The sequence below is a fragment of the Photinus pyralis genome, unplaced genomic scaffold (genome assembly GCF_008802855.1).
Source record: "Photinus pyralis isolate 1611_PpyrPB1 unplaced genomic scaffold, Ppyr1.3 Ppyr1.4_LG1, whole genome shotgun sequence".
Lineage (NCBI taxonomy): Eukaryota > Metazoa > Arthropoda > Insecta > Coleoptera > Lampyridae > Photinus > Photinus pyralis.
Window position 1 is genome coordinate 21,829,436 of NW_022170249.1, and position 13,250 is coordinate 21,842,685.

Genomic DNA, 13,250 nt, shown 5'->3' on the forward strand with positions numbered 1-13,250 from the left:
GACAGTTTTGGTCCGGTAGGTACGTTCTTATCGCTTCAGTGTGAGCTAAATCTCAAAAAAATGGTCTTTCGCTTTGAATTTCTGTATACTTTACTTGGCCGAGCAATTTTCTTGCATCGACGACGGAGTGGAAATAAAATGCTTTGAATATAAAGAAATATTTGAAGCATAAAAATCTCAAAAGTTCATAAAAAGTTCCATATTTTTCATCATATCATTTCTATCAAATAATTTGTGTTATAAAAATGCACTTTTGCTCTTCGTTGATATTTTCTCCGCTTGAAATGAAACTACGTACTTCAGTTTTATCATTGGATTGTTATCACTTCTTTACAGTATAGTGGAAATGTAATGGAATTTAGAGAAAATTAGACATTATTGTGTTTAATTTTCTTTAAAGCGGACCATGTAACACTTTACTTACGACATCAAAACTCACAATAAAAAATGTAACGTTCTATTTTAATTTCAATGTGTGCATAGAAAGAAATGGGCAACATCTATCTCAAATTGATTCAAAAAAAACTTGCTTAAAACATTTAGTTAATTCAGTAACTTCCAGACGGAGAGCTGACTACAGAAAAATGTTACCGTTACATGGCTGATCCTGATAGTCCTGACACATAGTCAAGTAGAATCGTCATGCCTGCCAGCGAGATTCTGTAGCTTATTGGACCATGTAACACTTTAGGAGGGGCGGTCAAATTTGTCAAATTTTAATAAAACTTACGACTTTTCGACTATATTCACCTCTGGCGTCTTTATTTTGAACCCGACGCAAGACTTTTTTGTACAGATTATCAAGGCACATCTTTTTTTGTATTTAACATTTTTCGCTATGGGGCTTTTCCTTTCGAGAAAAGTACAAATTTAGAATAATAATTATAAAATAAATAGTTTAACTTTCCAATTTAAAATTCCTCAAAAACTAAGAAACTCAAAAAAACTGTAATCGACTTTTTTGTATGTCACATTAGCCAATGTATGCGAAAAATTGCAAATCTTTTTTCAAGCCGTTATGGCTCGTTGAAACTTTTGACACCCTTAAAAACCATGAAGATCGTAATGGATCGAAAGAAATAGGGCGTTTGCAATTCCCCATACCAGCCTATATGCATCCCAAATGCACTACCATGCATACCCAACCACACACCCAAACACGCAGACGTCAAGCTAGAAATGACTTTTTTGGAGTCTGAGGACTCCAAGACGTCTAAAAAACGCAAAATTGGCATATCGAAAATTTCAAATTCAAAATAAAGGCGCCCGGCGTAAATATGTATAGTCGGAAAGTCAGACATTTTATTAGAATTTGACATATTTGACCGCTCTTCCCAGCCTTAATCCCCGGGATGATGTTGGCAGGCATGACGATCTGTGACCAGCGTGACCGAACGTTTTGTAACAAATGACGCTCAACTACCGCTGCAATACACCAAAAAATCAGTTATTAACGTCCGTCTCTTCTATTTAAAGCAATTTCCCTTTCTTTTCAACTTTCTTATCGGCGAAACCCGCTTATCTGCAAACTTAATTAGTTCCCGCAGCGTTAACGTACTTATCGCCAAGACCAGAGATAACATGAGACAACCTTAAGAAAACATTTCTCGTCAATTCTATCTGAACAATAAAATAATCAAATTAGAAAGCGATTATTTAAACAAAAGTACACATCATTAAATAAATAATTTTAACCAAAAGCAACAATTACTTCAAATTCAAATGATATGATTCACATTGTGTTTAATCTTAAATAACAACATTTAACTCTTTAACCCGCACCACATTTACACCGGGGTTGAATTTCTCCAAGAATATTACATATTTAGAAAAGTAATTCATCTCTCTAAATTTTGATACTCTGTGAAATTTGTATGATATGCAATGCCCAAATGGTTCTACTCTTAGAAGTTCCAAAGTGTCTAAGTTCACAACGAAATTTCGGCTACCCTCATTCAATATGTTCTCAAGCTGTTATAATCATTCACTGGCCACGGAGGTGGAGTTAAGAAAAATTCAATTTTTCGAGGAATCCTATGGTCCGCTTACAAATAGCATGAACACTAAACAATATAATTAGCGGAATCAAAATTAAGATTTAATTAAAAGAAAAATATATTTACAAATAATTAGAATTAAATCACACCAACGCACGAAAATGACGGCAGTCGATGAGAACTTGGAAGTATGCCGACGGAACGAACGGACGGACGGAATCGACCGCCACCAGAAGAATAAAGCCTTGCTTTTGACGGTTCCGGAACGGTCTTGGAGGTTGGTCACAATCGGTAGCCACAGGCAATCAGATCAAGAAACGGTTTAGTCCAGAATTTGGCGGGCAGGGAGCAACTAAAACAGAATTACGTCACACCGACATGGTAGTGATTGCCCAAATGGGAACGCAAGCAATTAAAATTAATTAGGGAAAAGCAGTATCACCCTTATAATTAACGAATGCAAGGTATCAAACGCTTTAAATTTATCGGTACGAAAATGCGAAAAAGCGATCTTACGTTTCGGTTAAAACACCAAAGGCAAAAAGATCCCTTCTAAACATCGCTTTTACATTTTATAAAATTCGGCAAATTCCTTCATGGAGAGACCGACCGGTTTTCCATCCGATACAGCGTATTCGATTGTTTGTATCAAAAAATTTAAACTACTTTATTTAATTGTGTAACCTGCGATAAACCTAAAAAACCTAATTGGTCTTAAAATTTAGTTCAATTAAACGAACTTCTAATGAAACTCACGAATGGTTCGGATGCGATTTACCGCAACTCATTTAATTAGCTACTGTTCATTACACTTAGGTACTTAATTTACCGGATTACAATTTCCAAATTCCAAGTAATGTACATATCTCTACGGAAACGATTATAAAAATGATCTAATTGATGTACGCCAACTGAGTTCCTTATCGGCGGCTAAAACAGCGCTATAAATTAAAGCAGGTACTTCTATATTCTGTTTACAACTCTTAAAAAAATAAATAGTTCTGGAAAAACACTGTTCGTAACGAAGCGCCTCACAACTATATATGGAAATAAGTTTATAATATATAATGACGAAATATAATCCCACTCATTCAAAAAATTAAAGAACTTTTCCTGAATAAGCTACACATAGAAATAGGAAACTTAGTTTTACTATATGAAATTGTACATTACTGTAATGATTTACGGTTTTTTCAATTGGTAAGAGGTAACTTAACAACTTTACAATACCTAGTCCAGATTATTTAACAACGTCGTGGATTAAATCAGCTCTCGCTCATACAGTAATCATAATGTTCACCAGATCAAAGGTTTAGGTTAATATACACACGAAGAAAGTTTATAAATACACACGCGATAATTTTGAAGGCATACAATGACGATTCATCGATGGAGAGCACACCTCAATTTTCTTTTGTTACTTCGTAACTATAGTGACATAACTCAATTGTATTTAATAACCGATTAGTTTCCACTTTGCATATTATTTATCATTTGTAATACGAATAAACTGCTTGAGTATACGCCATTTGCAAAATTTATTAATTTTCTCATCGCGTATTATTCACTTTTAAACAAATTCTGCTTTTGTAACTATTAAAAACGCGCAGACGAAATGTACACTTTTATAGACCCTGTGTTGCTATGCGTTTCTCCTATTTATATTAGACCAAAATGGAACCAACGAAATTTTTGAGATTGACAGCCCCGTTAAACCAAAAGCCGATCAGCGTCTTTTGGCGACTCTGCAATTTTCGTCTCGGCTAAAGAGAACCGCCGCGTCAGTGAGTCCCTAACGCATTTCATGAATCGTCATTTTGAGTCTTAGGTACCTTTGAGTAAAACGTTTTCCAAATAACAAAGGCTTCTAATTCCATAATTTATGCAAAAACCCTACTCCCCTTGCTGGTAAAATCCTACAAGGCACAACGTAAGAACTAACATCTAGGAGAAAGTGAGTAGTAAATTAATTAGTGCATTATCGTTTAAACTCACCATAGTACCTATAGGTATGCAATTACGTATGCAGTCATTTTGTGACAGGCTTTGGAAAAAAGTCATAATTTTAGAATAAAGTGACCCCTTAGGCAACACAACATACACCTAAGTAATAAAGAGATGACATTAGCCGTTATAAACATTCGTTGACGTCCGCAAGACATCATTACAAGAGAAGTTAGTACAACATTTGCAATGCGCTACAAAGAAACTGTGAATTGTTATAACTTTAAAAACGTAATACAGTTTTACAATTCATGTAACAGAAATATAAAATATGTTATAAAATTTCGCACATAAAGTACATTAGTTAACTCTGTAAAGGTGTTATGTTCCTTACTTGTAAAAACAAAAAGCCATTAAGTTTAACTAATTATAACTTTATAAGGAATGTGTAAAAGTTGGAGAAAGATAAGATCAACACTTTATAATGTTACGCATGCACACCCGTGTAATCCCTAAAGTAAAAGCACGAAACCACAACAAGTATCTTAACTTCTCCAACCAAAGCAACTTTATACATCATCATTCCACTCTTATGTATAAATACACAGTAAGTATACTATCCATTATAATAAAACGTGAAAGAGACGTACCATAATCAAGTTGCCCTACGGCCATGGTGCCCTCCGCTTTAGATATGTGAAACTTCTAAATAACTTTTGAAAGTTAGTCCTAGTGAAATTCCTAACATTGTACCTATTCGTTGTTTGACTCCTTCAAAACATACTTCCTGCAAAAATTTGCATGACAATCCTTTATGCCTTGCAAGCTTTGAATGCTAATTGTTTATTTCACATATCCTGCGACGGACAGTAATGGGATAAACAAAATAATTAATTGAAGGGAAGTTTATTTATGTCATTCGCAGTATGTACGGTCATTCAACATGTAAGTGAACGAATGCCTCGTGGAGTTATTGATTATTTTATAAATCCATAAACTAGGATTCGGAATGAAAGCACGTATAACATTATTTAAAATGGATCGTGATTTTAATTTATATGATCCCTATTTTACGTGTCTTTAATACAGAGATTTATGGGCACCTCCTTCGGTTTGAAATTTTATCGCCTCCAATTTGTACCTCGCCCTCATAAAAAAATGTACACTACACTCTTTTAACCGCCCGATGACGTGTACAGAATATTACGTGGCCTCATTTTTAGGCAGCTTTCTGTGCTGACGTTGTAAATTGCCCTGGTCTCTTGCACCCTTAAACAGAAAGTTTAAATCACCATAATTCAAATAAAAATGAACCGCCCTTTTTATACTCATTCGAATTATGTATAATGCTAGATTGATTTACATTGGCGGTTATTACGCTCAGCTGAACAATCACAAAGTTTCATAACCGCCTTTTTGGCATTGAGGTTGGGTAGAGCGTAAACATCTCAGACAGCTACGGATGAAAACTTATCATAACATCGGTTGAATAGTTTAGATTCCACAATGCACTGTGAGTAATTAAGTATAAAGTTCAAGTTAAGGAAATTTCTCTACACTATCCTCACCATGGATAAACTTACGTTATGAATGTAGACCCGCGCATAAAGCATAAATTAGAAAATAATGTAAACTGCTTCGCTTCATATAAAATTTGAAAACACGATCCAGTAAATCCGCGTAATGGGAGAAAGTGTGATAAAACAGGATCATTTCGTACTTAGCAGGTATTGAAATTGCTCCATGGTTACCTATCTTGTTTAGTGTAACGTCGTAGGTGAGTACGTACCGGGGCAGATGCAGACTGTTGAATGTTGCGTTTTACATTGCTTTCATACTACATGAGCTTTTTACGACCGCATATTTAGTTGGCATTCCTTTTTCATATGAAAAGTTATCCTGTATATAATCCATTCATTGATGTGTAAAAACTATGAAGCGGATCATAGTACTTGGATGTTACTTCTACTAAATTATGGATAAGTGAGTTTCAATTATAAAGTTATATGCAAGGCACATATTTATGTCATGCTATTAAAGAATAAAATAAGGTCGGGGCCCGTAACGTTACGTTTTTTTAAGTGTATAGTTTGGAGTGTCTGACGAATGCGTCTCAGTCATGGACATATCATAAATGGACTGCGCGTATACTGCAGGTGGAAGAGAAGAAAAAACTAAAAGGGCAAGCTGTCTCTTATGGTTACGCACCTGATTGGTTCTTTCAATTTAATTTGAATGAGATCGGCTTCGCCTCGTCAAAATACCTTCAGTCTCAATGCGCGAAAATGAACTTCGCGCTCTTGTTATATAAATAACTATTTTCGCAGTGATCCAATTATTGGACTTTTTTTTTGTCAAAAATCGTATGGAGAGTGTTACTTTTTTTTACTATGCGTTACCATGACGTTTAGTCCTATCTTTGAACAATAGTATCAGCTGTTTTGAGTGACAGTAAATCGCGAATCTGAATGATATTAAACATATATCATATATGTTTTACTTTAATTACCCATCTTTCTTTTACTTATATCGCAATCCGAAACCCATTTATTAATGGTTTAGGTAAGTTTGAATTAATTTGATTTTAGTCTGATATTGGTAGTGTAGTTTTTGTATCTTTCGTGTAACGAGCATTAAAACAGCCCTATCGACAAAGTACCGTTCTCTTATGAAATGCTAAAACGAGTTCACGAACATATTATTGATTAACACATAGTGTTTCAGTTGTGCGATGCAGTACGTGAAATACCGGAACTACCAAAGTGCAGGTAAGTGCCTTCGTCGTGTCTTTTCCCTTACCGTTGTCGTACATTTTTGGTACTGTCGTGATTATTATATGAAATAAAGAAGTTGCAAATGTGCAATTAAGTGTAACATTCTTGTCACTTTTCTTTTGCCATTGTCGTTAATGTTAACGCTAGATAATTCCGTTAGATAGCTAATTTACTTATCTCTTTATCTGTAAAGGAGGTTAGATGAAGGTATAAGTAGGAAGACAATGTTGTTCTGATAATTCGCATTTAGTTAAGTGTAACCCAAATTACAAATTTGAATGCTTTAGGCGACTAAATACTTCTTTGCGAAGACAGAGTATTTATTATACTCATCAGTGCCTGAGGATCTGCAAAGAATAAGAACGCTACGTCTACGCCAAGCATCGGGCATTCAGTCCTATTTGTTTTGTTGAAGACGTATTTCGTCGGGTTCGAAGTCTGCTTAGAACCTTTATAAACGGTTTGTCTTTCATTAAAAGTTATGTTTCTATCGTTCGAGCAGCCACCGAAGATTTATTCATTCTTCAACCCAGATTTTGTCATCAAGTTCAGTGTTATTAAGACCAAGTGCAGTTTTCAGAAACTGTTAGCGTTTGTGTGACTTTAGTGTGACTATATCACAGATCTGTTACAAGATTATTTGGATTATTGAAAAAAACTATTATTCAAGATTTTTTATTTTTAATTATCGAGTGCGTGCGTGCGGAGTAATACGTCCGAACAAGCTTTGTAAGCTGTCTTTCTTTCAGGGATTTTGTTCTAATTATTTCATGTATTTCGAAATAAATTTGTTTGATTGTCAATCAATTAATTGTTTATTCGAATTTTCTTGGATAGGACATACGCTCGGTTTCGATTACCAGTGCTGGCTTTAGACCGTCGAAATTAAACAAGCTCACTCCGTAGTTAATTACATCACAGTTCCATTTACCAAGACCACGAGTTTACACTAAAAAACAATGTCACTTATTTGTCACGTCTTTGATTTTTCCTGATGAGTGCATTGCAATTTCCAAAAATACCATTAACACCTTTACATAACGGTATTGCAAGGTTAACTTTTCGAATGCATTTTGGAAAAAAACACGTTCTTAATTGTACTGTAAAAGATATACTATCTAATTCCCGTTAGTCTTCAATCGTTCACAGACACGTTAACACGTATCATTACCAATTTTAACATCTAAAGTTTACGCGATTATAGTGATATAATTATCTGTGCATCCCTTCGCGCGTAAATATTGTGTGTAAATTTGGGAAAAATAAGGATAAGGAACACCATTATAATATGTAATCGATCAATCAGAGCGCGAGTACACGAATTATTTTCAATAGGTCAAGGACCCTTTCTGTAAACGTTTCAAGTTGGGTCGCATTCAGCCATTATAGTTTAGTTGCTGTACAATTGTAAATATTTAGTTAATTTGTGTAGGTATATATTTTCCAATCATTATATTACTTATATTCTACCACGCTTTAGTTAATTAATTAGTGGTGGACCTGGATCTCCGATATCGAGCTACCCAGAACAGCTCCCTGTGTTCCTGAAGGTAGTCAACCCAACATACACAGGTTGTCTTGACGAACAGGAGATTGTGTAGGAGGGAGGTTTTAGACGTCCTAGAGGCTAAGGGTATCCTGTAACTGCCAGGAACGTTACACACTTAAGACTTCTAGCATCAGGTAAGTTTTAACTGAAGGATGATCATGGTACACTGTACTTGCTTCAGTAATTCGATTATTTCGTTTATCTATTTCAAAAAAATCACAGAATTTTCATCTTAGCCCTTCTTCTAAATCGTTGTACATTTCAAAAGCTATCAAACATGCTGACTCTAAAAATTGACCCTTGCTCTCCCTTGAAAGCGAAATCCGATTGTACTTAAACAAAAAGAACTTTACATCTGTGTTTGGCAATATCTAATGGACGATAAGGATTCCGGAACTATTTCATCTAAAGTTATAAAATGGCCTACAGCTAAACCAGAAATTTTTATTATTTCGAAAGAGCGAAGCACTTAGCAGTAAATTTAAACTTTTAGGATTAATTTGATTGCGGCAAGAGTTCATTTAATTTATTAAACTAAAAGTGCCTGTAGTCCCTAATGCATCCTAATTACTAATAAGGCAATAAAAAGCTAATGCGTTAGTGTAACATCCCATACGCTTATCAAATATAAGTCTAATTAAGTTAAATTTTCATTTATTTGCGCTGTTACAGTCGAAAGATGGAAGAGGACTTTTCACCAACGCCGGATTATGATAAGCACGGGTGGTTTTTAAAAAGTGTCGTTGAAATTTTATTTAAAAGCGTTGTATTCGCGACGAACCGCGATAAAGTTGTTTTATGGAAACATCCGGAGGAGCTTTTAAAAGTTTTCGATTTTTCTCTTCGGCAGACGGGGGTCGCGCAAGATAAGTTATTAACTCTAATTAAAAATACCATCAAGTATAGTGTGAAGACGGGGCATCCTTATTTTGTTAATCAATTATTCTCCGGGTAAGTTTTTAATGAAAATGCTCTGTAGCGAATGTTTGTATAGTTTGGACCCTTATGGGCTCGTCGGGCAGTGGATAACGGATGCCTTAAACGCAAGCCTCTACACTTACGAAGTTGCACCGGTTTTTACTTTAATGGAATCCGGTGTAATTCGTGAAATGTGCGGTATGATCGGTCCCGATTGGAAAGATGGGATGTTTTGCCCTGGAGGTTCTAATGGAAACGGAATTGCGTTGAACTTAGCCCGATTTCGACTGAATAAAAACGTGAAGGTAAAATACTGACTAATAAAGAGATTACTCCTTCCAAATTACAGAGAACGGGTATGTCCCAATCCCCACGACTCGTCCTGTTTACCTCCGAAGAGGCACATTATTCAATACAAAAGTTTGCATCATTCATCGGTATCGGCGAGGATAATGTAATTCTTGTGCAAACGGATAAAGTCGGTAGAATGAAACCCGCGAGCCTGGAAGAGTGCATCCGGAATCAAATCGATTTTGGTGCAACACCGTTTGCAGTCGTAGCCACTTTAGGTAAAAATCTCATCCAAACAACGAGCTGAAGATAATTTGTAGGAACAACGGTTCGGGGAGCATTTGATCCCTTATATCAAATTTCGACGGTTTGTAATAAGTATGGGTTGTGGCTTCATGTAGACGCAGCGTGGGGCGGAGGCCTAATTTTCTCGCAAAAACACCGCGCTAAACTAAACGGAATTGAAACTGCCAATTCCATTATTATAAATCCCCACAAACTTCTGGCAGCACCTCAGCAGTGCTCCATTTTGTTTGTTAAGGACGAAAACATACTCCACGAATGTCATTCTAAGGGTGCCGAATATCTGTTCCAAAAAGACAAGTATTACGATCAGTGGTACGATCCCGGTGACAAATACTTGCAATGCGGAAGGAAATGTGACGTGTTTAAGTTTTGGCTAATGTGGAAGGCTAAGGTATGGATTGCTGTATATAAAAGTCGAGATTAAAAGGGGGCATGTGTTAGGGATCGTCGGGTTTTGCAAAGCACGTCGACTCCATAATGGATGTTGCCGAATATTTTGAAAGGCAAGTGCTGATCCGACCAGAATTTCAATTGGTGTCAAAACGGCAATATATCAACGTTTGCTTTTGGTATTTGCCGCGATACTTACAAAAGAAGAAGGATGTAATGGATTACAGCATGCAGTTACACAAAGTAAGACTCTTACACCATCTGTTGTCACTTTCTGCTGGCTGTTATCGTGTAAATCTGCAACGTTGCATTCGTTTGTAGGTGGCGGCACAGATCAAAGCTGTAATGGTGAAGCACGGATCGATTATGCTGGGATATCAACCCTTGAAGGAGTTTCCTAACTTTTTCCGTTTCGTTTCGCAAAACTCTTCATTGAGTACAAGAGATGTCGATTTCATTTTAGATCACATTGCAGAAATAGGTAATGCAATTTATAATTAAGTTGGCTAACGAGTATTAATGTAACCGTAACATTGAAAAAGTAATAAACTATTACTGCTTATGCGTCCATATTTAGAATGTGGGGATCGTCGCAAATTTACATTCGCAATATAAACATTTGGCTCTAATTCAAAAGAGAAATGTCGCAGCTTACTTATGCGATGTATTATTAATTGCCAATCAACATAATTACCGGTAAAATTTATCGAACTTAATTTGCTTTGAAACTATTTACAGAAGTTAGTGGCCGTCTGCGTTTGTAATAAAGTTAGTGTCAACACAAAGTGGTTACATTAACAGCACAATAAACTTTACCTACAATCAGAACTGGATTCACTAATTGTTGTCTGTGGTCGTATAAATAATTATTCATTACATTCACCACCACAGAAGTATTCCCAATAAATAAAATTAAAATTGTTTCTATTAATTGTGGTTTCTATGTACGTATTCAAATAGAATTACTACAAACAATGCAAAAGAGTGTGTTGACTCTGAGTATTCGGGAACATTATGTCCATAAGGAGATTGCTGCTATTGAGAAGACCTAGTACTTAGTAGCATCTAATGCTTTATAAAACATACGAAAAAGTCTGGAAGCCAGCCTCTCTTATTACAGACCTCTTTTATTGCAGACATCTTGAGAACCCAAGGTCGCATTAGGTTCACCTGCGCCCTCTTGGTTAGCGTCGAGTTGTTAGTGGAAGCCCGCACCTTGTCGGGACTTATTCTTGGATAAAGACGACATTTGAATATGCTAACACTAGAACATGCACGATTTAAGCCACTCTGACGATACATAATCAAAAATGCCAAGTCGGTGCGAATACATTTGATATGGTACTGGCTATGCGCAATTTCATTTTCATGAAATTCAATTCATAAATGACGGAGAGACCATTAATATTGTGTGTTTTTGAATTGAGTGGCATTGCATATTATATGGTGCTAGTTAATCTCAGTATGAATTTCGATTCATAAATGGTCCAGATCCTAAAAGGGCACTGTGAATGTTGAATCAATTATACCAAATTTGTGGCTTTGCGTATTATATGCCGACTTTAATTTTATACAACTCGGTTCATAACTAAGGGAGATGTCAAAAGGGTCTTCCTTATTTTTTTGCCTATATATATAACTCACGAACTCCAACCTAAAAATTTGATAAAAAGTCCACCTGAAACATTTCCTCGCAATCCATCCGCCCTCTTTTAAAACGATGGACATGAAGCTATCGCGAGCGAGCGAGCGATCGTATGATTGTGAGAAACCATACGCGTCGGACTCGCTTAACAACTCGATGGTAAACGTTCCACAGATTCGTCCTCGTACAAAGACAATTGAAATATCTTGTTAGGAACGGCTACAAACGGGGAATTAATTGCAGTTTTATTAATGGTAGCGGCGGCGGCTGAAACTCATCTCTAGGAATTAAGTCCATTACCTTTAGCTTCTTTAATCTTCAACTCAACATAAAAGCTTCTAGGTACTGGGTGTTTAGAAGAGCTGCCAGCATTTAATGCAATTACAGAGAAATACTCCTTTCCAGAAATCTGTTCAAACGGCAGAATGTTCAATCTGAAGAATCTGGACTGAACAAAGTAATTAAGTAGGTAAATTAGGATAACAATTATTGCATAGATTAAGTTACGGTGCGATTTCAGTGCAAGAACGTATCGTTTGCAAATTATAAATGAAATATCACCACTTTGCGCCGTAAATTAATGCACATTAACTATTATGAAATGTTTATTCAACAAGTACATAGTAGGTCACAGTTATTTAGGTACGTAAAGAAATTAATTGTATATAAACCAATAACTGATTAGGAATAAATTTGTATTTAGCGAATACTGTTTACTCATTTGGGGTGTAAGGTTTCCAGTCTTCAATTTGGTACGAGTGACGGTCTGCCACCATACATTTATAGTGATTGTCTATTTAGCAGTGCGACACCAAAACACAAAAATTATGCTGTCATTATTTTTCTTTTCGGGCGACCCTTGAATTGCTTCTATGTTGTTTGGTTTGAGCGGTGCCTGATCCTCATTGTCTGTATAAAGTGTAAGAGGTCCCGAAGGTACTCTACGTCCTCGACACACAGCTTAGCTGACCAAAGTTGCTGTGCGCCATCTACCACCACAATCCCTAGCATCCCTCCCCTGGAACACGAAGATCTATAACCACTTTAGGATCTATTCCATCAATCGTCCACTGCAGGCGTGGATGAGTCACACCACCCAACATAGAAACGCGTCCAGAGCCCTCACGCCGAGAAGGTACAAATTTATATTTTGTTTGTATGTTAAGTGTGTAAAATTTCAGATAAGGCTGTTCTACCAACCCAACCTATTATAGGTTTACAAAAAAATCAATGGGCGAACCAGTGATCCTCAGTGACAGCATTCCACTAGGCTATACAAGTCAACATGTGCGTCGTTACCTAGGTCGTTACGCTAGAGGATGCTCAGTTATGCTCGAGGATACTGAATTTATCACAATTTTGCACGCAGAGTTTTTGAAATGTACGTCTTTGTAGTTTTGTGAATTAAAAAAGTGTTTACCCAAAATCGTCATGAA

The 13,250-nt window shown here is 36.2% G+C and overlaps 1 protein-coding gene across 2 annotated transcripts; it reads left to right on the forward strand.

Annotated features, from left to right (window-relative positions):
• Positions 1-8,911: 8,911 nt before the first annotated feature.
• Positions 8,912-12,367, forward strand: LOC116164790 (cysteine sulfinic acid decarboxylase-like). Of its 2 annotated transcripts, none has more exons than XM_031479040.1 (7): positions 8,912-9,215; positions 9,259-9,487; positions 9,532-9,751; positions 9,794-10,170; positions 10,221-10,412; positions 10,491-10,650; positions 12,157-12,367. In XM_031479040.1, the coding sequence occupies exons 1-7, from the start codon at positions 8,944-8,946 to the stop codon at positions 12,264-12,266; spliced, it is 1,560 nt and encodes a 519-aa protein (XP_031334900.1). In that variant the 5' UTR covers positions 8,912-8,943; the 3' UTR covers positions 12,267-12,367. The 2 variants fall into 2 exon arrangements, with proteins under 2 accessions (XP_031334900.1, XP_031334978.1); XM_031479118.1 differs by having other exon boundaries at positions 12,220-12,365.
• The last annotated feature ends 883 nt before the right edge of the window (positions 12,368-13,250 follow it).

Bases quoted from the DNA above. Each gene is read 5' to 3' on its own strand.
- LOC116164790 (XM_031479040.1), top strand. From the start codon at position 8,944: ATGGAAGAGGACTTTTCACCAACGCCGGATTATGATAAGCACGGGTGG. The intron at 9,488-9,531 runs GTAAAATACTGA...TCCAAATTACAG, and splicing joins GACTGAATAAAAACGTGAAG to AGAACGGGTATGTCCCAATC. The intron at 10,171-10,220 runs GTATGGATTGCT...GGCATGTGTTAG, and splicing joins GGCTAATGTGGAAGGCTAAG to GGATCGTCGGGTTTTGCAAA.